At 37.6% G+C, this 25,866-nt stretch overlaps 1 protein-coding gene across 2 annotated transcripts; it reads left to right on the forward strand.

Annotated features, from left to right (window-relative positions):
* Positions 1-904: 904 nt before the first annotated feature.
* Positions 905-17,899, forward strand: LOC148415109 (cysteine-rich secretory protein LCCL domain-containing 1-like). 2 transcript variants are annotated; one of them, XM_088429704.1, is made up of 15 exons: positions 905-1,063; positions 2,084-2,397; positions 8,877-8,995; positions 10,049-10,181; positions 10,910-11,025; positions 11,217-11,317; positions 12,312-12,482; positions 12,584-12,644; positions 12,732-12,798; positions 12,911-13,041; positions 13,134-13,177; positions 13,269-13,341; positions 13,475-13,544; positions 13,869-14,002; positions 16,812-17,899. In XM_088429704.1, the coding sequence occupies exons 2-15, from the start codon at positions 2,131-2,133 to the stop codon at positions 16,861-16,863; spliced, it is 1,539 nt and encodes a 512-aa protein (XP_088285830.1). In that variant the 5' UTR covers positions 905-1,063; positions 2,084-2,130; the 3' UTR covers positions 16,864-17,899. The 2 variants fall into 2 exon arrangements, with proteins under 2 accessions (XP_088285830.1, XP_088285831.1); XM_088429705.1 differs by lacking the exons at positions 905-1,063; positions 2,084-2,397 and adding an exon at positions 7,081-7,200.
* Positions 17,900-25,866: the final 7,967 nt, after the last annotated feature.

Here is a 25,866-nt window from a genome sequence, read left to right on the forward strand (position 1 = left end):
TCCATCCATCCATCCATCCATCCATCCATCTATCTATCTATCTATCTATCTATCTATCTATCTATCTATCTATCTATCTATCCATCCATCCATCCATCCATCCGTCCATCCATCCATCATCCATCCATCCATCTATCTATCTATCACTTAGATAGATTGAATCTACAAATATTAGCATCTTGATTGTAGATAACTCCCATAACATTGAAAACATGTCGACGAATCTATTTTATACCAGCAAACTAAAATATTAGAGGCAAAGAAGGACCAAAACCAATTTGGATATCGTCCACATTACATTGTAAAGCGCAGATAGTCAGACTGTCCAGAAGATGGCGTTAAAGTACCTCTCAAACATTAGTGTTAGAAAGTCTATTATAACGAGAAAAATAAGTCGAATTCGTAACTTTTGATTTCGTGTTAATTTATTAGTTTATTTATTTATTTATTGTAATAGGACATACTTTCTTGGGATATGGTAGAAATTTACGTATCTCTAAAATCTCACTCACGTTTAAAAGTTTATAATAGTTATACATAAATACAACGGTGTTTTCAGGTCACGAACGGTATCAGATAAGTTGGACATTCTCCGGTCCTTACATTGTCATTACTGTATTATATTATTAAGTAGGTAATACGTATCTGTATCATCGATGAAGTAGTTGCAAACGGCGTGAGTCTATCAACTGATTCTGAGTCACACAATAGCGACCGCTGGCCCCGTGAGCGCGTGTGTTAGTTGTGGGTGGTCACGCGCGCGCGTGGCCGGGGCCAAGCGAGTTGTGGGGGGAGTGGCCCACTGTGATGAGCGTTGCTACGGGCAAAGTTGGCATATAAGTGCAAAATGAGCGGTGGTCTCATGTAACCAGCAGTATACTGTATGAGCTGAGGAATTCAACAGGTAGGCTACCTATAGACCTTTGTGATTCTCCAAGTGAGGAGTTGGCGTGCAATGTGAAAATCACAATCTGCTTGCTGGACAACTCACTGGATTGCAGAATATAGTCAATCAACATTTGGAATCTGAGATATTGGAAATTGATCTTGACTGATTGAAAAGGTAAACGTGCTCTTTATTTTCTGATCCATTGGCTTGTTACGTATAGAGTGGAAGCTGGCACCTGTGACAGGATTATAAAATCCAATATTATTTTTTCTCCATAACCCGTGCCCCTCACTATGAGCGCACGCAATACAGTAAGTTGTTCACAGTCTATAAATCTAGCCTTGTGGTCTAATATTACGTGTGAAACTTACAGTGGTCCTACTGTGAGTAGGGATGCTGTGACCCGCTGATGCACTTGAAGCTCTTCAGAGCTGCTGTAACAGCCTCACGGTTTGAAATAATAATTTCTGTACAGTGATTCTCTCTGTATGAGAACAGGTTTGAGCTGCTATCGTTGGCAAATGTGTCCATTAATAATATCTCAATAGCAAATTGCTTCATTCTTAATCATCTGTTTTAGTGAGTTTAATGAAATGAGATGCAGTTCAAAAGTTGGATAAAAGGTCTTCATTTGCAAATATGACCAGTTTGTATTGACAGAAAGGTACAGTATTCGTTTACTGTAATAATGTATTTACCGTTGCTTGCAATTTGCGATGGTCAAACTGCAAAGCATCAAACTGAAATGTTTATCTTGAGTGTTTAACTACAAGCGAGTGCCAACTCACATATATTTTGTAATTTTTAACTAATTCACTGATGGTGTCGATGTTCACTTGCTCGATTTCAGTACTGAAGACACTGCATCCTCATTAGTGTTGGTGAAAATGGCAATGTGAATGCCTGCATGCTGGGTGACACATTGTGAATGTATTCTGCCCAAAGTCTGTCATGATATACTTGAGCTCTCAGCAACCTTGAACAAGATGACAGAATGGATTGTGCAGGTTCACCTACAGTTTTGGCAGCTCAGTGTATGAAAAAGCTGGATAAAAGTTGAATGAATCTTATTGAATGTAAAGCCATCCATGCATCAATATTCTTGTTGTAGCCTGCAGAAATTTGCCACATGTTGTTACAATTCCCTCTAAAGCCAATCTTTACTTTCTTTTCTTTTTATTGATTTTTTTTCAGACCACCAAGAGCAGTAGTTGTTATTCGGCACCGGGATTTTCCACAACATGAAGAAGCCTCTTCCTTTTCCTCAGTGGTTTAGGGCAGCGAGCCTGTGCTTATGTTTGGCCTACACTGTGACATGTACGGTCTTGAGCAACTCCACACGACTGGAGTCCATCCTGGACAAATACAGGGACAAAGACGAGGAGTGGTGGAAGGCCAGAACTAGAGGGAAGAGGGCCATCAGCGAGGGGGACATGCACCTCATCCTGGATCTACACAACAAGTTGCGTGGTCAGGTCCACCCTCCAGCCTCCAACATGGAGTATATGGTAAGTCCTACACTTTCACCCGAAATGTGGACGTCACTTCCAATTATGTGTGCTGGTTTATGTTTCTTCACAGCATTGTTGAGACCATTTGAGGTTCATTGTCAAATATCTATGTAAATGTACATTTCCATTCATCCATCCATTTTCTAGAGCCACTTATCCTCACAAGGGTCGCAGGCCTGCAGTTGCCTATCCCAGCTGACTTTGGGCAATAGGCGCATGACACCCTGAATTGTCTGTGTACCAATTGCAGGGCACACAGACAAACAACCATGCATGCACCCAAACACTCTAAGTAGTGATTGGGTGTATGAATGGTTGTTGTCCTTAATGTAAATGTAATTATGTAAATTAATGTATTTTAGCACCTAAATTGGTAGACATGTAAGCTTCTATGTGTTTGGTGTTGAATTTGTATGCCTTTTAAAAGGGAAGTTAGGGGAGGTTTGAGGACAAGTTTTATCCATCCAGGGGCAGCCATTTTGTTGACTGAAAATCATATCACAGTTGCTCCAGGCTCAGGAAACATCCAATCACCTGTTTTCTGAGTTTGGTCATGTGACTTTTTCCAGTTGTGATTGGTCATTACAACTCTGTCATTTTCAGTCAACAGCAAGGGGCAAAATTGTCACTCCCTAAAATAGATACAATTATTAATTTATTTATCCTGAATTTGTTCATACTCCGCAAACAAAGTGTTTATCCTTATATTGGGTTTAGACTAGTGGGGCTGTATAGTACAACATATTGGCAGTCAATTTTGCAGTGGAATTCCCTTTGAAGTAGTACTGCCACAGTTTGTTTTCAGTTTTGTAGCTCCAAGTTGTATAGAACAACCCACATCATGTGTGTTCCTGTCGTGATGTGTGTCACTGCCTTAACAAGTACAGTAGACGATATGGGTGTAAAGCAAGTACAGGAGAGTTCTGCTCAAATGTATGAGTGTAAATGATTGCGTCCACATATTTTACCCCATACCACATTGAAGAGCTTCCTGTTCCGCACAAGCTCTCAAATTTTATAGAAATCGGATATTTGTTTTCCGTACTTCCTTGATTTAAACGATAGTAGTGAGCAAGATCATTTCAAACTTGGAAAAGATAACAACACACAGAAAATAAATTAAGTCTTGCCCACAAGAGAACCCTAAATAGGGCTTTCGTTAAAATGTGGAACATCTGTCATTGTGTTTATACACTTTTCATTCTTATAATGTTCCTTCTCTTTCACCGCCTCTCTTCTTTGGCTGACTTTGTCTTTTTTCCCGGTGTTTCACTTTTTGATCCGCAGTCCGACACACCTTTCCTCACTCTATTTGACTTTCACACCCTTCTTCTCTCTCCTCATCCATCCCAGCCCACTCCAAACCCTTGGGTGCCAATGTTATCCTTCATTTGATCCTCCATGCATTTCATTTGGGGTGCCACTGCGGTGATTCTATTTCAAGTCAGTCAAACCTTGCCATTTGAAGTGTGAGCCATGTTAGTGTAAATGTATGTTATGTATACTAACCCACTGTTTCTTTAGTGCGGGATACTATTACTGATGATAATGATGTGTTTGGGAAGAGAAGTGTAAGGGCCAACTTCTTGGTTTTCAAGCTCCATGATTTGGAAGCCAAGGATTTCTACATGAACATGATAGTTACAACATGACAGCGCACTGTGCATTACTGTATTTTGTTGCCTTTGAAACAGGGGTGTCAAACCCAGTTGAATCCTGGGCTAAATGGTAGCTTGAGCTTCTGATGGTGGGCTATTATGACTGTGAAGTCATATGATCATTGCATATTTACCTAGTTTTGAGATCAGAGGCGAGTAAAGGCTATTCCAAAGAGGGATTGGTAACAAAAAAAAATGCTTTTCTCCAAAACATTTTTAAAATTGAACTTGAAAATGTAATATTTTAGTTAGAATTTTTGAAGTCTTAATTAGCATTTCGCGGCCCACATAAAATGATGTGGCAGGCCGGATTTGGCCCCCGGGCCTTGAGTTTGACACCTGTGCTTTAAAAGGCACCAAAAAAAAGACACGTCCACTAACAAAGCGTTCTTAATGATTTCCTATACTCACAACCATTCTTCACCATACTGTCTAGTAAGTTACAAGAATGTAAGCGAGGTATTCTACATGCAATACTCGTGATTCGATTTAATTTTGATTTTTTTGGACATTGATACATTTTTGAGAGTGGATTTTTGATTGACAATTATTTTTACTTCTGTCGGTGTTAAAGCACCTATTTCGCAAGACAGAATGACAGAGACGTTAAATTTCTTTTTTTGAATATAGGAACAAAACAAAACTAAAACCAATTTAAACCCAGAACATGACAGTCAGTTGGCCGAGTCAAGTTAGCTTCTCGGATACGAAAGGTGACCGACTGCCTTTACAGTCTGATAACTCGAAATAAAAAGAAACACGCGGGGATAAAATGGTTGGGAATTTGACACTTTAACTCTTTCAGTCCCATGGATGAGAATTTTCGTCATATAAAATACGTAGGATGTGTGCCAGAGACAAGAATTCTTATTCTATGGTTTTTCTTTTGTTTTTAATGAATGGATAGATGACACCTGTGGCCAGCTCTCCTCTCAATATTATGCCAATTGAGCACTGTTGTAATGCAGTTTTATATACATATGCAAACTGTTATTTTGCCATTGAAAAGACATCTTCATTGTTTTTGTTCATGTGTTTATCAAAAGATAATCAAATCGAATACTGTTGTAGTGTAGTTATATACATATGCAAACTGTTATTTAACAATCAAACACATTTTTCACTGTTTTTGTTCATACTTTGTTGAAATGGACTGTTGAGATGTTTCAGACGATGCGAAAAAAAACATTTTGTGTCAAAGTCACAGTTGTGCAGAAAACATTTCCACAAAAAAACTCCTTTTATCCTAAATAGATTGGTGTCACTCAAACCCTTTTCAAGCAGTGATTACTAAAGACTGGAATAAAGTAAAATCTTGCTTTCCTTTTCTGGTTAAAGAATGGAATACAATCTTACATATGGTACAATCATTGTCTACATAGTCATACAATACAATAGTCTGTCAGCCTCAAAAGATACGTCAAAATGCTTGAAATCGACTGGCATTTTTGGGATTGCCTTTTCAGATAGCGCTTGGCACTGAAAGCGTTAACAATAAGCAGAAGTCACAGGAGAAAGTGACACATTGGAACAGACAATCAGGCTTACTTGAGGGGGACAAAGACATTCGGTGGGCAGAGGGCGGGAGCAGGCAGAGTGGTCGCTTTGAATGCTGCTGTGTGCTTCCCGCTGGGTCATTATGTGATTGGATCATTCTGTCGCATTCTGGTGTGGGTATGGGCAGCAGGGAGGCAGGGTGTGCCCCAAAAAGGTCATTTAATCACAAAAAAATAAAAGGGACAGAGGAACAAATTACAAGATCAACAAAGTCCAAATCAACTAATCAATATTAAACCAATATTAGTAAATCACTTAATCAACTAATCAATATATCAATCACTGAAGACTAAAACAAATAGAGCAGACACAATGAATCAAGGCTCTTACTGCGACCAAATCCAAAGAATAAAAATGTGTTTAAGATAAGTTATAAAAATGAATAGAGGGGCCTTGCCCAATGTTTAACAGAAGGTCAATTATATGCCACTTGTCTCTTAATTTTGGGCGCGGTGGGGCACAATACCCTCTGGGATAGTTTCCAGTCATTTGTTGGCAAAATGTTGGCATCGTCAAATGTTGCCATCATTCCCTTGTTCCTCTGTTAGATGATATTGTTACCTTTGCCAGGTGCTTAAGGATACTGATAAAACATTCCTTTTGTTGCAATGTAACTTTGAATTGTTCTAAAGTATTACCGTAAGTCATTTTTCATTAGCCAAAAATAAAATGCAAATTAATAATTGACAAAAACTTGATTTAGAGGAATGTAATTATATAACAATGATTCCCAACGTTTCTGATTTATAAAATTAGTCAATGATTATATTTTTCTACAAAATGCTCCAAATCCCGATTTTTTTTTAACATAAGATCTTGCAAGGGATTTCTTGCAATATTAACAACTTGCTGAGATTGCAAAAATCCATAATCAAAATACATTGTGAGTCATAATGTCCCCTAACTTTCCTCAGCTGATATTTGCCAAGTGCCCACAATAGGTACATTTCCGCAAAGTAGAGATTAAGTTTTTCTGTTTTGATTTATGCCTCCAATAAGCTATTACAAATCCCACACACAGAGTTCCTACCATTCTAAACACTTGCATGTGCACTTAATTATAAGAAATGTTTAAAATACAAAATTAAGAATAAATACCAAGCTACAGATTAATGTGTGGCATTCTCTGCATCCAAGCACTGAACGAGGGCAAGGATGACGAAACGTCGGTCGGTAACTACCGTAATTCCCCGAATATAAGACACACCTGTGTATAGAATTTTAGGGTCAAATTCTGGTGTTTTCTTTGTTACCGTGAATAAGATGAACCGACCATTGGCAACAATGTAAAAACTGTTGCAAAACAGATAAAATAAATCTCATCTTCCTAAACTCTTCACATTTTCTTGGGCTTATATAAATTTGTTGCGTATATAAATAAGTAAATAAGTTAAAAATATTTCAGATTTCCCATATTGTGAATGGTCATTGAACGCCTCGCCAAGGTAATGTTGAATGAGCTCAAAGTAATTGTTTTTCCTTTCTTCACGATGCGGCTCGAGTTAATTTTACCATAAATACTCGAAGTTGCGGACCACAAGGTTTACTATTGTGTTCATGCCAAAAGACCACATTTAATAAACGAGTTAAGTGGAATACCTTTCCGTGTTCTCTAGCCGTAACCATTTAAGCTAACACGAGCTGCTGTTAGCTGCTAATAGTTTACTGACTTCCGCCCACTAGCTCGTTTCGTTACGGTAATTATTGTAAGTAAGACTGCGGCCGATATAAAAATGTTAATATGTGCGTCAAAACTCGGTTTTTGCGGCCGACGTATCAATCTTTCTCGAAAAACAAAACAAACAAAAAAAAACGACTTAAAAATACCTTTGGCCTTAATTTTTGGGGAAAAACGTGTCTTATATTTGGGAAATTACGGTACTTATCATAACGAGAATCGTTTGCGTTGTAAATAGTAAAAATATAACTGGTCAATGGAGTGGACCCATATTACTGTATGAGGTATCGAAAGGGACAGAAGTCAATACCATTGCTCGCACACAACTGAAATGTTTTTTGCTCATAAACACAGATGAAACAGGCTCACATACCATACTGAAACAATTTCCGATGCTCACAGGTGTATACACGTACAACTTAATATTGTGTTGCTCATAAACATGTGAAAATGCTCTCACACACACAATTGAATTTTTTTTCTGCTCATCAAAACATATGGAATGCACCACCATACTACATTGTGATACTTTCGGACACTTAACTTTTTTTTTTTTTTTTTTATCTGTTTGTTTGATGTCATGTCCCTTATGCCCCCAAGAGAAGTTTTCCAGGGGCCTTTTCAAAGAAAAGTGAAACTACAAAAGGATCTTGTCTATTCCTGGGTCCAAACAGTAAACATCAGCATCATTGAGTAGGCAACATTGTTTTAGCTTAAAAGGACACTGTGTAAGATTTGACAGTTTTTCCTTACAGACAGCAGGAGGTGCTGCATTTACCATTGTCCGTAGCTATAACAAACATGGCAGCCTCCAGAGAAATGTCAACCCCCATGTAATATAATGTAATCACTATTTTGTTATTTTGGACATTTGATTGCTAAAATGCAATGAAACAGTGTTGCAATGAACAGAACACTATACCTATTTGACTCCGCTTCATCAGACTGAACATCAACCACTGAATTAATCTGGACTATATTTGTGGGTAATTTCGATTTCCTCAAAGTAAAAGTACATGTATAGGTTTCAGGTATTATGGCATGAATTATCATTCATTGTGTCATGGTGTAACACTATAAATTACTTTGGATCTTCAAACAAAGACTCCCTTGTTATACTTTCCCTCCTCAATTTCTGGAACAAAACTTAAAGAAATGCTCTGAATTGCTTGCACAAAACTGCAAGATGATGGGGTTGTGACACTTATGTACTTTTCATCCCAGCTGTCATGTGTGTTTAATAGGAGAGCCCTAGTTTTAACTATAGAGTGTTAAAATTGCAAGAGATGTCTGTGGCTAAGACATTACTCTAAGGGGCCAATAAATCTTGCGGATTAATGTTAAGTCTTTGCTCGGAATATATGTAGCACAGCCTGTATTGATAGAAAAGACATTGGAAAAAATTATCCTCCCCCACCCCAATCAAAGAAAAAGTAGGCCTAACATTTATATCATCATGTATTATTGCCTGATCTTAATGACTTGTGAACACTATTAAATTTAGTATTACTCTTGATGTTCTAAATATCTGTTTGGTGTGTTTTTTTTCATACTAATTTTTCTTTGGTGTTTATATTTACCAGATGTGGGATTATGAGTTAGAGAGAAGCGCTGAGCACTGGGCCCATACTTGCCGATGGGAACATGGACCAAGCTACATGTTGACTCAAATAGGCCAGAACCTTGGTGCGCACTGGGGCAGGTTTGTATCAATGCAACAGAAGATGTGACTATCAGCAGAACATGCTCACCCCCCACCCCCTCCCACCTCCACCTGCCGGTTCTCACTAAAGATAAACAGCAGAGGAGGGCAGGCTATTCCATCTGTTGGGCAAGATACAAAACATATCTGGACATTATTTGATGGGATATTGTTTTAAGGATTTTTTTTTAAATACCTCTAATTGAAAAACAAAACTCCAAAAGTAAAAATCTGGGGGTGAGATTAAAAAGCAATTATTAGATCAATTAATTACAGATTTTAATTAATCTATTTTTTTAAATCTCTTGACAGCACTAAAAATGGTTTTCTCATTAGTGTGAAATGTTTAGCAACATTAGCCAATATTTACCATGGTATCAACTATGGAATTACCTAAGGTAACAATACCATGTAGACAGAGTTTCTTTTGTTTTGGTTTTTCTTTTCTATTGCAGGACACGGACATGTCAAAACACTGTTTTGCATTTATTTCAATTGCGTTATAGTTCTTAGCGAACACCTACCTGAAATGCAGTCCCCTATTTTATTTACAGAACTAAAAAAAAAAAAAAAAAAAAAGTAAGACCTCCAACTGGCAAATCCTACTTTGTACCCAGAGAAAACCAAGCCAGAAATGCTTTTCATTCTTCCTATACTGTAAACGTGTAGTTGGTGCATTGGGCGTTCACTCTCTGGTGACTTGGGTTCATTGTTTCCTCTATCAATAAAGCAAGCAGCAAAACCAAAATTGCATTCGGATGTAGTTTTTCTTGATGAACACAGGTACAGTGTTAACATGGGCCTTTTGCATTATTCCTTTGTTTTACTGTAAAATGTGGACATCAGAAAATAGCAAAACCTTTGGTGTTGTTCTGATACCAATAAGGGTATTATAATCTTTAAGATGGCATTTTTTTTTTTAAATTTCAATGCATTTTTGAAAATAAAGCACTGGTAACCCTCCACTTTTTTTTCTTCACAAATCACAACAAAAAAAAAAAAAACACCTCAGAATCATTAATTCATCAAGCACAATTTTCTTTATATCCTCAGGGACCGCCCTCCCACCTACCATGTACAGGCCTGGTATGATGAAGTGCGATACTACAGCTATCCATATTCCCAAGAGTGTAACCCACACTGCCCTTTTCGATGTTCAGGACCCGTTTGCACTCACTACACTCAGGTAATGGCTGTAACGTTTACGTGCCTGTCAGACTAAATTATGCCCTTGCCACAACCTTTTGAATTAAACAGATTATGAATTCCATCTAGTTTGATAGATGGTCACACTAGCTGTGGGTCCCCCATGTTTTTGCTGCAGTCCACAAATCCCCAAATTACAAATATACTATTTTTTATAAACAACACAATGCGTGTACTGTAGACTGTACAATACAACTTCAACATCTACAAATATGATTTATTTTGCCCCCTTTTAACTGTGTTTGTGTGAGGTCTTGTGTATTTTTTCTTCCATTTTTTTTCGTACTCTCTAATTTCCCGAGCCTCGTTTCAACCAGAGAACTTTTTTTATGCAGAAAAAAGGAGAAAAATGTTGGATTCATGGGGTAGCAACTCAAGGACTTTTATTTATTTTGGCTGTCTAAACGTCCTTTCAGCTTAAATGCTGGTGGAGCTATACTGGGAGTCTAAACACAACAGGAGACTGTGCCACTCCATGAGTCCAGAAATGCTGTATGTGAAATTCAGAAATTAGACCCATATGTGATTATGTCCATGTGATACGGTCATTGTGTTCCATAATCTGTGAGCAGCAACCTGACAGCAAACATATGGGATAGGTTGGTTGCATTTTCCGGCAACACCATTGGATAAGTGGCACATGGTTACTTACATGTAAGACAAACACAGCTACCTGAATTTGCTTTTGTTTTATGTTCTATTTTCTAGTTGGTGTGGGCCACAAGCAATCGTATTGGCTGTGCCATCAACGTCTGCTACAATATGAACGTGTGGGGAATGATCTGGGCAAAAGCTGTTTATCTGGTCTGCAACTACTCACCTCCGTAGGTTTTCCATTCTAAATACAAGCACATCTTGACTTTTGTGACTTGCTTTGCATTATTTTGCATCACATTCAACCGTACTGCAAATTTACCCAGAGGAGATCATTCAAATATTGAGTCATTTTTGCCCTAAATATTAAATGTTCTCATGTTTGTCTCTTTTTGATTTTCTTTTTCTTTGATTTATTCAGGGGAAATTGGTGGGGTCATGCACCTTACAAGTATGGTGCACCGTGCTCTGCTTGTCCAGCCAGCTATGCTGGAGGATGCAGGGAGAATCTGTGCTACAAAGGTGGGAAGATGATACGGTTTTAAGCCATATACATTTTCCAACATAACTCAAATATGTTCCATGGGGATTATTTTTAAATGTTCGCTGTTGTATGGGAATTAATAATATGAATTTACTTGAATCTACTCAAAATTATGTGGTGGTTTACTTAAACTGTAATGTATGCAATCATAAGTGCAATTATTTAGATCTTTCAGCAAAATAAGTGTGCAAATGCATATAAAAATGCAGAATTAATGTTGCCCTGTTTGTTAATAGAGCTGTATTAATTTATGAAATAAACATGTAGTGTACCTGCGGGCAGAATGGTGGCGGACTAGTTAACACATCCGCCTCTCAGTGCGGAGGTCAGGGGTTTGCTTTTGGCTCCGGCCATCCTATGTGTTCTGATTGGGTACTCTGGTTTCCCCCTCACATTCCAAAAATATGCAGGGTAGCTGTCCTGGATATTTGAAATTTTTCTTAGGTGTGTTTTTGAGTGTGGCTGGTTGTTTGTTTTTTTGTGCCCTGTGATTGGCTGGCAACCAATTCAGGGTGTACCCCACATATTGCCCAAAGACTGCTGGGATAGGTTCCATCAAGTTCATGAACCTCATGAGGATAGGCATTCAAGAAGATGGATGGCTGGAAGGACGAACAGATGGATTCCACTGCAGCAAAATTGTTAATGAGGAAAAATTGCGGTACAAATCAGCTAAAATGTTTTGAAATATAGCTTGCAATTTTGAATCTTTATAGCTCATCTATTAACTTTCAATTACCATGCAGGCATAGTCCCGTTGGTGCCAAAGAGTCCAACTAGATTTTAGACTCTTAGAACTCAAATCCATTCTTCAGGAACTATGGATGAGAGATTTTCTACTCTTAGTATCCAATTGGAGTCTTTGGCGACTGTGGAATAATGTACCACAAAAAGGAAAAAAATCCCAAAACATATCACATTCAATTAAATTTCAGCGACAAAAGTTCGGCATAATTTGGCAACTGTTTTCAGACGGAGGTGTTGACAGGGGTCCTGCTCCAGAGACAGAGGAGACCAACTACATTGAACCATCACCAGATGCAGTGAGAGAGAGAGAGGCCCAACCCAGGTCCCAAAATCCAAACCCTTCACAAGCATCCGAGGACTTGGACCGAAACCAGGTCATAAGCACCGAGCAGATGTGTAAGCAATAATTCATGTGACTGAAAGTCAAAGTCATGAGACCATTCCAGCAGATGTTACAATCTACAGTAATTCTAACTCAAGGTCACATGTTCTTCCAGGTCAACAGATGGATTGTGATACGAAGCTGAGAGATCGGTGCAAAGGAACGACTTGTAACAGGTAGGGGCATACAAGTCTACATCAAATAGACCATTGTTCACACTCAACAGGAAAAAAATACTGGCTACTATTTGATCCTACCCATAGATATGAGTGTCCACCCGGCTGCTTTGACAGACATGGAAAAGTAGTCGGAACTACGTCTTATGACATGGTAAATGATACCAACAATCATGTTATTACTTGCATCGTTAATTCAAACATCGGCATGTGATGGGAGGTCATCGTCAATGTTGTGACGCTTGTTTGTTTTGTAAACAACCCAGCAATCTAGTGTGTGTGGAGCTGCATTGCACGCTGGTGTTATTGACAATGATGGAGGGTGGTTGGATGTGACGAGACTGGGTCGAAAGCAACAATTCATGAAATCATACAAGAATGGTATTCAATCAATAGGGTATGTTTCTGTATCACTCATCGGAACAAATTGCTTGTTTTTCTTTAGTGTTGCCATACAGTCCATTCTTGACATTTTCTTTAATGTCACAGGAAGAACAGAAGTGCAAATTCCTTTAAAGTACAGTCTGTGCCCGGTAGGAACCGCTTTATAACATGTCTTGTAGAAAACACTTTTCCTTAACACAGGTCGTCATTGGTCATTTCGCTGTAACTTTTTGCTTCCAGTCAAGGCGGTGGCATGTGACACCACTGTGGCATTGTTCTGTCCATTCAAAAAACCGGTGCGACACTGTCCAAGGTAAACGAGCAATTCCCGTGATGTTGAATTATGTTTAAAAAATATTGTGTTCAAAAAGCAGGAAGAAAAATGTTCATTTATCATGCCTATTCTGAAAATGTTGATGTTATTTAAATGTTGCCTTTTTCGCAAGGTTGTATTGTCCAAAGAATTGTCTACGTGAGAGTCAAGCCAGAGTCATTGGGAGTAAATATTATGCTGATGTAAGTTCTTTTTGTGGTATTTTCCTGGATTATATTTTAAAAGCCAATGGTTCAATGGAACATCCATAGTCTAATACAATCTGATGCTGGTTGAGCATTTATTTCCTTGCTTTTGAAATGAAAAATTTCAGTAGAAACATGAACAGCTTCACAAAAATCCTACCTCCTAATGTATCCTTTCAAAACTGCTGATACAAGTGCGGAAATGTGCTTCTGAGGTAGCCCTATTTCTATCAGTACATGGGGGTCAACATCTTATCCAAAAAAATCAAATAACGACAATTCATAGCCATTTTGGTTAACACATTTTTCTTATCTCCTTAGAAATCAAGTATCTGTCGAGCCGCCCTTCATGCTGGAGTAATTCAGAACGAATCGGGAGGTTATATCGATGTGATGCCAGTGGATCGCAGGAGGCAGTACAGCGGCACTTCCCAAAATGGGGTCACCTCAGAAAGGTACCCCGCAGCACTGTTTGGTTTTTCTTTGGCATTAATGTGTATTTTATATTTGATAGAGAGCGGTGAGTCAATTGGAAAATAATTGTGGAAATTGGCTCATGAGTCTATTGTTAGAGAAATTGCTTTTGTTTGAGTCTGCCTGGTTTCATTTAACTCTGTCCGTGGGCACATCACCATCAGTCTTTAACCATTTTAAATGGAAATGGAATGAAGTGTGAAGAATAATTAGGCAGAGCATTGCTATAGTTAAGCACCTTAAAACGTTCTGAAGCACACACACACGCCAAGGATTTAGCTGTATTTTTAATGGGGGTTTTTTTGTTTGTTTTTTTACAAACTGGAACAAAGGAATAAATATAAACCTAATTCTTTAGCTGTATTTTTACAAACTGGAACAAATGACTAAATACTGTATAAACCTAATTCTTCATTTTCCCCATGAATGTGATCATAAATCTGTGGGTCTCCCCCTTTCTTTGGGATACCTTTTGCACGAGTCGCTATTCAATCCATTCCACTTATCAAATAGAGAACATCTTTATTCACCAGAAATCTAGTCCTAGATTTTCTACGACCTGAATTGCATGGGTTTGTGTATTTCTTCATCATATAGAATTTACCATTGCGGTCATGGAGGGTGTGTGTGTGTGCGTGCGTGTGTGTGTGTGTGTGTGTGTGTGTGTTGAGGGGGGGTGTAAGTGCAAGGCAGAGAGGCAAGGCGTAGATGCAAATGCTGAAACTAGTGTTGCAACAATAAAATGATTTGATCTTTCAATGCTTTATTTTTGGACACAGCTGAATATTTATTTGCCAAATAGGCCGAAAAGTCACCATAACTATCTGACACGGCCAATACTGTAGCTCCTTCCATTTAACAGCAGGACATCCTCTCCTATCTCTTCGTCAGTTGTTCAAACATCCTTCAGGGAGTCATCTACTGGCCGTCCAGTTTTTTTAAAATGGAGGTCTTCGGAGATGATTTGCTGATCATCTTCCTCAGGATGTTCTTTAGCCAAGTGACGAGTGTTGTGAGATCAGAGCGGGGAACGTTGCTCTTCGCTGTTTCTCCCACCACCTGCCAGCATCCATGTCGGCTTGTTTAACCACACTAAGAGCTGAAGGAGACAAGCCGTCTTTTCCTTTTCATATGTCAACATCCGCCGAAAAAAAGGATTCACGCAGCCTCGTTGTTGACAACGAAAAGGGAATTAGGCGACACTTGACAAAAGTGCATTTTTGCGATGTTCTGTCCAAACGCTCTAAAATGGATGTACAGATATTGAATTAGAGGTATGTATAATGATTTGAAGCCTTGTAAATGACTTGATATTACTTATTTCACATACAAATTAATGTTTTTCAAACACAGATATGTGGAAAAAATTGGTCTGTTTTGTGTTATGTGGTTTTAAGTCAAGGTTGGGGGTTGGAAAAAAAAACTCAACTTGGAGAAATACAGTACTTTAAAATTACTTTTCTCATTGCTTTAAAACAGCCATCCATCATAAATGATGCTAATTCTCCCAATGGTTGAACGCATGCTTGAGCCTATCCCTGCTGTCTTCGGGTAAGAGACGGGGTACACCCCGAACTGTTTGCCAACTAACTGCAGGGCACACAAAGGCAAACAACCATTCACAGTCACAGACAAATCTTCGGAAAATTTAGAGTGGCAAATATAGCTACTTAACATGTTTTTTGAAATGGGGGTGAGGCCAAAGCACCGTGGGAAAACACACGCATACATGGGGAGAACATGCAAACTCCACAGAGGAGGTGCCGTAAGCAAACCCATGACTTCCACATTTCAATTTCACTGTGTGGTTTCGTGCTATACATGTGACAATAATTCTCTACAATCTCTACAATATTAAGTATTTGCTTTCTTCAATCATTTAGGCGCATGCATCAAAATGTCTCCATGCATTTACTGAAGTATTTTGGAGCGAAGGTTTTTTTTGTGCTGTGAGCTAAAATGTCATGAGAGGTCATGAAACGTGGTAATCTACATAATTTGTGACCGTTAAAAACATATGGCATTGTTCGGTGCAGAGGTCACAAACCTTTTTAAAACTGAGAGCTACTTCTTTTGTATTGAGTAATACGAAGGGCTACCAATTTATTTGAAGACACCAATCATGTGTAATATGTAATGTAATGTTAGTTTTTGTTGTTGGGTTGTTTTCCATTTTTATTTTGTAAAGTTAAAATGGCGGGCTTGACTTTTTTAGTGACACCATTTTGCTTGCAATTTTTCAGTGTGTTTTTTTCTTTCTTTCTTTTGGCGAGTAACGCTACAAATGTATTTACCGTCTTTATGTAATGTATTAAAAAGAGACATGAAATACATTACAAATCTAATCTGTTGAGGCTCTTCCTTGTCAGTTTGATTGTGGCAGATGACTTTGGCAGATATAATACACAAACACTGAACACAACTCATTGAGTCGCCATTTGTAAAGTCCGACAAGCTTCAGCTTGCTTCCAGAATTGGCCATTAATCAGCTTCACGTCGAGGTCACCAAGACCGTGACTCAGTCATCTCAATCACTCACCCACACCACTGGTGTGGATAATCTTTTGGAGTTACAGATTTCCAACATTGATCGGAAGGGGGCAAACAGGTTCAACATCAGCCCAATTTTTTCTATGTATGTACCCACCAATATCTGTCAGATAAACTTTTTACTGCCTAAACGTCTTTATTCATTTGAAAACAGTTTAGCATTTCATGTAATATATAAAATGTTAGAACCAAGCCACACATTCATCTCATGTATTTTCTTTCCCTATGCTTTTTTTGCAGTTTACTGAACCCAACAGGAGGAAAGGCCTTCAGAGTTTTTGCTGTCATCTGAATGATTATGCTTAAACGTGTCCAAGAACTCATCCTTCAAGCTATCCAGTTTTCCTACAAAAGAGATAATTGCATTCTTTGGCCACTGATATGAGAGCTGTAACACGACTTAACTTCAATAATCTAAACTACCAGTCATCTTTTTTTTCTGAAGAGCTTTGCAAAAAAGCTTCATGAATGACCTGTGAGTACTCCAGTCAGGCACAAAGAAAACATACTCAAGAAAGCCACCCGCAGTTTTGCAGCCAGAATCTTCTTGCTGTGAGGTGACAGTACAGTCCACTGCTTCACCATGCTGCCCACACAGTTCCTTAAAATGCACTTTAATTTTGAAAGGCTAAAAATGACTCCACACACATTTAACTCTGGACAAAATCCAGCACTTCAAAGACCTGCTGAACCTCACTATGAAAGCTAGTTGTGATTGGACAGTTTCCCGAGTGGAGGGATTTCACACTTTCATTTTTTAGAGGAAAACTCTCCCACTAAGGAGAACTTTTTTGGCTACTGAGCATTGTAAACTACATATACATTTAATGGAATCACGATTGTAAATCCAGATTTTTTTTTAACCTGTATGTATACAAAATGTCCACAAAAGTCTTAGATTTTTGAATAGATATATTGAATATATACCTTATTGTATTCCTCTTTCACTTTTCAAACCGCATGAAGTCAGGAAGTGTTTATGTGGAAATCTTGTCGATAAATATTTTATTTATGAATGAATAATTCTTGGTATTTGTAGGCAACAGACATTTTCATTTTCATCATTTCTCTTGATGTCTCAGCTACAGTACTGAAATATCATTGCTGTATGTTTGTATGAACTGCATCAAAACGTTGTAATTACTAATGAAAATTTAACCGTATATTGTATCAGAGTTTGCTCTTGCATTCTTCAGTCATTCTTCTTAAATCTTGCCAGCTGAAGCTCAGTAATTAAATAATTACACACATATACTGAATACTTTTTTAGCCTCATAATATATACAGTGTATATCAAAATATTCAAAACATTGTTGGTACTTATGGTTTATAATTAAATTGGTATTGCTTTTTAAATCCTTTATTTTATAGATATATATATATATTAAAAAAATGGATCCCTGGCTGGCCAGGTATATGTTTGGCAGAATTGCAATAAAATCACTTGGGAGTCACAAAAAGATAAGACGCTTGTGTTTGTTTTTCTTGTGCATCATGTGAGAAATGTTTTTCTGCGACACGGTGCAGTGGTTTTCACTCCAAGCCATATTTTACATGTCTAAAAACTAACAATTTAAAAGTATTCTATTCATTTAACTCCTTTTTTTTAAGTAACTTTTTAACTAAGTTTTACAACTCATGTGCCTATCACCTTCAGAGATTATATATAGTATATTGAAATATGATGTATGTGGAATTAACATTTACAGTTATGAGATTTAAAAACTACATATGTACACTTTTTTTTTTCAGTTTCACAGTCTTTGTAGTGGCTACACTATCACTGTATTGTCTTCTAGTTAGTTTAAACAAACACTTTTGGTGAAACTTTTCAATTACGTAAGTGCATAATTGACGTCAAGTTTACTTATTCCTGTATAGGGCCAACTCTTGGTGAAAAACCCTTTACGCTACCGTCACTAGCTTAGCTTCACAGGTTACACTTCTCACGGCTATCTTAGCTGTCTGACAGATGAAGGTAAACGTCGTAGATGATGTGTCACTTACCTTTGAGTTACCCGACTTGTTGCTAAGCGATTGTCTGTTTTCCTATTTCGCCAAAAAGAAAATCCCTGAATCCAAATTTATTTGAATGAAGAAAAACATAAACCGGTCATTAACCCAGCCCCATCCTCTTAAATTATTGCAGTGTGTTATATAAGTGAGGAAAAGAGCACTCTAGTATTATACTTTATAGAAACATACAGTAATGACATAATTAAATAGAATTTTGACAGTTTTTTCCACAAATTCTCCTTGGCCACATTCATTTCACATTTACGTTCATGCTTGGATGCAGCAGACAATAAAAATGCAGCAGGGCAATGTTTAATCTGACACTAATCTTAACAGATAAACGGCTTGAGGCCTTTTGCTAAAAAACATTTATTGATTCTATTTGGCACTTGCAACATGTCAGCACTCTTGTCTTGAGTTTGCAAGACAAAGCAAATGAATGACAGCTATGCATATAGTTCAGGGAATTTGCAGGAACAATATTAGGACATATTAGAACCCCTTACATAAATTTAGTGTATATCACATAAACAATCCAGGAACTAAGGCAATGCCAACAGGTTTTTGACCTGCAGAAGAAAGGCAGGCATTACAGTGTCAAAATTCACAAGAGCATGCTGCAGAGGTACGGGACTCCAGAAAACAACTCACTTTTGGTCACTTCTGGTCAACAGCCAGCCTTTCTCAGTCATAAAACAGTCAGTTAGTCATCATGCCAGTCAAACACAAATATGCAGCTACTGTATTTAGAGGAAGCTGACACATTAATTCGTTTTTCAGATTTGTTTTTCTTACGGAAATAGGACAAACTCATTTGAAGTGGTAGGAAACAAAGAAGTTTTATTTGAATGCCTTTGAGTTTTTTTTTATCTTGACCAGGCAGAAAAAATACATCAAAGAACTCATTAAATTATTCTCCCAACTACTTATCCTCACACTTTGCTTGCGTCAGGCTTTTTTTTTTTTTTTTTTTGCAACATTTTTCCAAATAATCTATCCCTGGAGACACAAAACTCTAAATTGTCAATTGTTCCAACTTAATTATAGACTGTGTTCTCTTAAAAACCTTTGAAGATTTTTTTTCCATACAAAGACGCAAAACTGAATGATTCTGATGAAGGACTGGGGCATTGTTGTGGTCATCTATCCCTCCATCCATTATCATAATTTCATAGGCGTGCTGGAGCCTATCCCAGCTGTCTTCGGGCATTACAGTAGACGAGGTACACCCCAAACTAGTTGTGCCAGCAGGCTGGAGGACACACAGCAGGTTGGAGGACACACACAAACAAACCACCATTCATACAAACAAACACATCTTAAGACAATCTAGAGTGTCCCCACCCCCAGTATGGAAATATATCGACAATAATAGTACATGTTTATAACGTACGCTACGTCTATGGTGATGTAGTGATAGAAAATGCTCAATCACGTCTGGAGCACTAAATTTACGGGAAATGCGGTGCCATGCTTGGAATTTGGGGCCTCTTAAAAAGAAAGGAAACTCAGCTCCTTCGGCCTTGATTTGGTTGAACTCAGCGCAACATAACCTGACATCTTTGAAAGGGCCCCAAATGAGTTTGTGAGCCGCTCGACTCAGCAAACCACCACATACATCGACTACGTCAGCAAATCTGCGCCAGGGCCAAAGCCTTCAAAATACTAGACCTCAAACCAAAGTAACTACTGTATATTTTATAATCACAGCTTTACCTGTCATCTCATGATCCCTTAAATATTGATAGTTACAGGCCTGGAGCACTCAGCCCACAAGATTTAAACGCATTGAACTCTAAGGGGTCTTTTCATAATGTTTGAATATATCATCCTGGCTGTTATTTTGCGTGAATTTAACAGCACATTTCTGTCCTACCAGTTATAGCTGAGCTAAGCTTTGTGATTGTGTGTGTCAAAGTGACATAGCAATTACGGCGAGTGTTGAGGTACGTTTGAAATTTGAGCACAGCTGGACATGCCTGACAAACAATGAAGGGCGTGTGTGTATGTGCACTTTTGTGGATGAATGCGGAGTTTCTTAATGTGTCTGGCATGTGTAACTGTGTGGCGCTTTCCAAATATGACTAGTACAATCATTCTCACGCTTTTAAACTGAGTCCTAAAGTGGTTAACTCCTGGGTGGACACACACCATGCATGTGGGCTATCTGCGGGCAAGTATTGTGTGTGCGTGAGTGTGTGTGTGTTGTGTGTGAGATGTTGAGCATGTGGTTGAACAACCTCAGGCCTCCACCTTAAAGATTTGGACTTTTTTTTTTAACACAGTTAGCAGCTGTGCTTTGATTGTAAAACATTGTAATCATTTCGCAGAGCTGTTTTTTGTGTTGGATGAAATATATTTATAGCTATTTCAGTTTAATTTTCTTATGGTATGCAATGTTGGGCAAGTTACTTCACAACTGTAATGCATTATTTATTACTTATCATTGTCATTTCAAAAGTAATTTGTTGCATTAAAAAATTCCTGTTATTGAAATGCAAGGCATTACTCTGCTGTTGCATTAGTTTTATATTAATCTCTGTCTCACTAGCATGAATAGAAATATGGATTTGCCAATCTAAATACAGCTCAGAAGACGTCCAGTGGAAGGTTGGCTTAAGCCTGAAAACAGTACAAATTATTTCATCCATACTGTATTGTAAACCTTTCAAGACAAGATACAAAGTATTTTTTTGTATTTTAAGCCCTTTATTACTTTGCTTCACGGCATAGTGATGTAATGTCAATGCTTTAGGCAGAAACCCTCAGTGGGTTCCACCATTGTGGGACAGCAGCGTGGCATATCGAAAGTTGCCATGTTTTGTCAATCTATGCAATATTTTAGCCTCCTAGTGTTTTTTTGTATGCTTTTCCTTTGATATCACACATTAAAACATCATAAAGCTTGAGTCAAAATTTAAGGGTTAAAATTGTCAACAGCGCTTCTTAAATTTAGTTGTGTCACTAATAGTGTTTCCCTCTACTTAAAGCTTGACATGAGTTGTATTTGTTCTGTATTGTAATTTCATCAACAGCCATCAATTTTCAGATGATTTGTTAACTCCCTCAAGGCAAAATTGTACTCTTTTAAATACAATGCCTTATGTAGCCATTTCACTTCAGCAGTAGTCTATACCTCCCATGTTCTGAAGACACACTCACACTCATGCTGATCCAAACGTCAACTTATGGTTTGGCAAGTCTCCCGTAGTCCTGTTTTGTTGGTAACCACATACACAGCACCAGTGCCAGCAGAGTGCGGCAGAGGGTCACAACATCCCGCAGACTCGCAAATATCACAAACTCTCTCCTTACCCTTCACCCTCCTTCACTTGGCTCTCTCATTGCAGAATTGACATCAAAATTTTCCACATTTGACAAAAATAGTAAGCAGACACATGGCCAAGAATCCCTGGTGCCCTTCAGTCGCTTACGGAGGTGGTTCTCAAATTGGGGGCCTGGGGGTCGGTGGAATAATTTGGGAAATTAATTATATATATATATATATATATATATATATATATATATATATATATATATATATATATATATATATATATATATATATATATATATATATATATATATATATATATATATATATATATATATATATATATATATGTTGTTTTATATGAACTTGTGAATGTATTTATGATCCTTCAAGAAAGTAATTAATAACAATCAATGTGTTTTGTGGGGCACGTATTTTTTTTTTTTTTTTAATAACGCTAATACATTTAGAAATGTTTTTCTTTGTTTGTGCAAAGATTTGCAATGGGTGTCCCTGGAAAATTTGCTTTCTAAAAAGGACTCCAAAAAGTTTGAGATCCCATGGCTTTCGGTATGATGACTATATTGTGCATACACGTATTAGAGGACTTTTAGTAATAGGGAGGGGGGAAGGGTTCACATATGTGTTTTGTGTGTTAATGCATTCCATACTGAGAAACATCATATGCCATCATATGAAGAAAAATCATGAAGAGATTGATGAGTCCAAGTGCTTCAAAAACACCACATTAATGTTACAATACATTACGTTTTGAGTGAGGTGATGTTCCAAAGCATTCTTGGCGGCAGAAAAAGAACTATTCATGACACAAAGATAGCATTTTATGCGTTTCAGCCGTTGTAGTTATATCTTGTGTTCAGGTTATCCGTAGTAAGCGAAATAATATCTTAGAAGCCATATCAGAGCAGTAGAATCTCATGCTGCGTTTAATTCACATGGGAATTTTCAATTTTCAATTTTTTGTTTTGTTTTGTTTTATTTTGTTTATTAATTATGCTAAGTAATTTTCGTAATTTTAAGAGGAAAAACGTACAGAAACCACCATATTCCGAGGTTTCCTAGTATTTGATGAATTAAAACAATAGATTTCTCCGTGGTTTTTGTCGTATTTCTTTTTTGTCACCAACGCAAGTGATATCAGAGATCCGTTTGTTTAAGGCTGAATAGCATAAATGGCAGAAAAAGAAGAGTACGAATTGGTGTAGTGACATTGGTGCCAATAAGAAGCACGTGTGGCAACGCGTGCTATCTCTGCATTCGTGCGAAACAGTGCCATGTGAAAGAATATTCTCAACTGCTGGAGACATATTAACACAGTCATTGTTGAAATAAAACATGTGGAATTGCTGCTTCTTGAAAACCGGTCTATTCTAATTATTTCCTTCTGTTTTTTTAGTCATTTTTAATACCGTAAGTAAATCATGTATTATATGTGTAGTATTGAATTTTAAAAATATCTGGTGTTTCTTAGTAGGAATTAGCTTTGAATAGTGTTAAATAGTTGATCTTAAGGGGAAACAGTACTTAATTGCAAATATGAGGAAACCTATTACACCAGGGCAAATCCATTCTTCCTATAATGTGTTAAATATGCATCAAAATCAAGGTGCTGACAGAAGTGAAAGTGCCCCCATCCTGCTGTAATATAGTGGTAACACAGCACAGTGCAAGCAGTTGTGATTTATCCTGTTTGATGACACAAGAGTTTGGCCAAACCGAAACCCCACCATGTGTTTGTGCAGCTACCTAGTTTGGAAGAGGAGTCTGTAAACAGGTAAGAATTCTACAAATAGAATTGGGTCACTTAACAAGATGGTTTTGAGGGAGGGCAGCCTGTTCCCAGCGTGCGTCAGCACTGACCTTTTCTGTTTACTAAAGGGATTTTCATTTTACCTTTTCTAATTTTTACCTCAGACGCATGAGTGTGAAAGTCTTTGTAGGTCCTTTCATAGAATGAATCCAAATGTTTTTTCTTGCATTAATTGGCGAAGATTAAGTCTAAGTCTAACAACAGTGATGCCATTGTTTGACTATTTTATTTTACAGTACCTGATGTGATATTATATGATTAATTATTTCCTTGAGTTTGTTTTCACTAAATTTTTCATCTTGGTTAATTATTCTGGAAGTGGGCATTTGCTGAAACTCTTTTGGCAATCACCTTCCCAGTATTGCCTGCCAAAAACAACGTTTTCTGTGAATGAGTGGATATATCTAGTTCCAGTCATTTTGCATTGCTTATGGACAGACCCACAGCACCATCTACTGACTATTTCATAGGAGGAATGGTGACTACCAGTGTTAGGCAAGTTACTTCACAACTGTAATGCATTATCTATCACTTATTATTTATACTTATTACTTTCATTTCAACGTAATTAGTTACAATATTACAGTACAGAATTTGAAATGTAATGCATTTCACTACTATGCATTACTTTTATCTTACTCTCAAAAACATTTGCCATACGAAATGTAGCCATTGGAAGGTTGGATTATGCCTGAAAATAGTATCATCTGTATTGTATTGTATTGTATTGTATTGTATTGTATTGTATTGTATTGTAAACGTTTAAAGACAAAATACAACACCTTTTGTTTTTTGTATTTTAATCCCTTTATTGCTTAGCTTCACAGTATAGTGATGCATTGTTTATGCTTCAGGCAGAAAAAGCATTCCACAATTTCAATGTCAATATTCAAGTTCAGTCCGCCAGGTTAGGGAAAAACGTTTCATAAATGGATGGTTTCAGGTGGGATAACAATAGCAGCTAGCCTAAATCATCGTTATTGTGTTTAACGTACTGTTTAACATGAGTTTTTATATACTTTTTGATACACATTGGCCACAATTATTTATAGACTATTGTGCAGTGAAAATTAGTGTTAGCTTACTTTGTCATTATTGTTACTTTTGAAATCCTGGCCTATTGTGGAAAGCGGCAGCATATCTCCTACACACAACATACCTCGACACAAGTCTCCCAAAGTCTTGAGGCGTAAGTGGCAACCCTGAGCAAGAGGACGAGCATTTTGCCTCTTTTATTTTATCCCTGCTCTCAATCCTCCGTGTTCTTTTCACTAACTTCATGTTATGATGGCTCCATTCTAAATAGTTAGTCAAATTACTGGTGCTATTTGGCACAGCACTTTAGGTGTCGCACACAAAGCGCATATAACTATTATATTCTTCTTCTCTTTACCTCTGATTCACTGAAAGTAGTGGCCCTATGTCCAGCTTGTGGACGTATTGTCCATATTCAACCACTTCCAGGTTAAAAATGCATTGTAATACATTGCATTATTCTCATTTATATTGAGTACAATATTACTTGTTTGTGTGTAATGCTTTACGCTACCACGTTACAGCAAACAGTAATGCATTACAGTAATTACATAACTTTTGTAATGTATTACCCCCCAACACTGGGTGAGGCATACCATTTATCACATGAGTGGGATGAGGCCAGGCACAGAAGTCAGGTAAGTAAATATTTACTTTGAATTACACCATTAGTGACACACGGATAAAGAAGTCATCCACGAAATATTGAGCCTCATTCTCATTTTGATTATGTTCAAGCACAATACAAGTTTTCAAATTTGAGAGGAATATGGCAAAGGAAGTTTAATATTTCCCATAAGTAAATTAAAAAATAATAGAATATATTCTGGAGGCCACACAAGTGCTAATTACATCTGCCTCATAGCAATGAGGTTGGGAATCTGAAGTGTGGCTCCGTCTCTGTAGTTTGCGTCTGCCCCCATATGACTTGCGTGGATTTCCCTGTTACTCTCACATTCCAAATAAATTGCATGTGGTTCATGAAAGATTTTTCTGATCGGGACGGGCTCGAGCTTCCCTGTGAAGAACTAGCGGTTTGAAAATGGCTCCCTGAACAGTTTGTTTCCCTAAAAAGACACAACAATCACACTGACAGGGAGTGATTAGAAGTAGAAAATAAGACACATACAGGGAGTGAT

The sequence above is a fragment of the Hippichthys cyanospilos genome, chromosome 12 (assembly GCF_059441005.1).
Source record: "Hippichthys cyanospilos isolate Australia breed blue-spotted pipefish chromosome 12, RoL_Hcya_1.0, whole genome shotgun sequence".
Lineage (NCBI taxonomy): Eukaryota > Metazoa > Chordata > Actinopteri > Syngnathiformes > Syngnathidae > Hippichthys > Hippichthys cyanospilos.

What these genes read in the sequence shown, in the direction of transcription:
- LOC148415109 (XM_088429704.1), top strand. Translation starts at nt 2,131, where the DNA reads ATGAAGAAGCCTCTTCCTTTTCCTCAGTGGTTTAGGGCAGCGAGCCTG. An exon ending in CTTGGTGCGCACTGGGGCAG is followed by an intron (nt 8,996 to 10,048) that starts GTTTGTATCAAT and finishes TTATATCCTCAG; the next exon opens with GGACCGCCCTCCCACCTACC. An exon ending in TTTGCACTCACTACACTCAG is followed by an intron (nt 10,182 to 10,909) that starts GTAATGGCTGTA and finishes TCTATTTTCTAG; the next exon opens with TTGGTGTGGGCCACAAGCAA.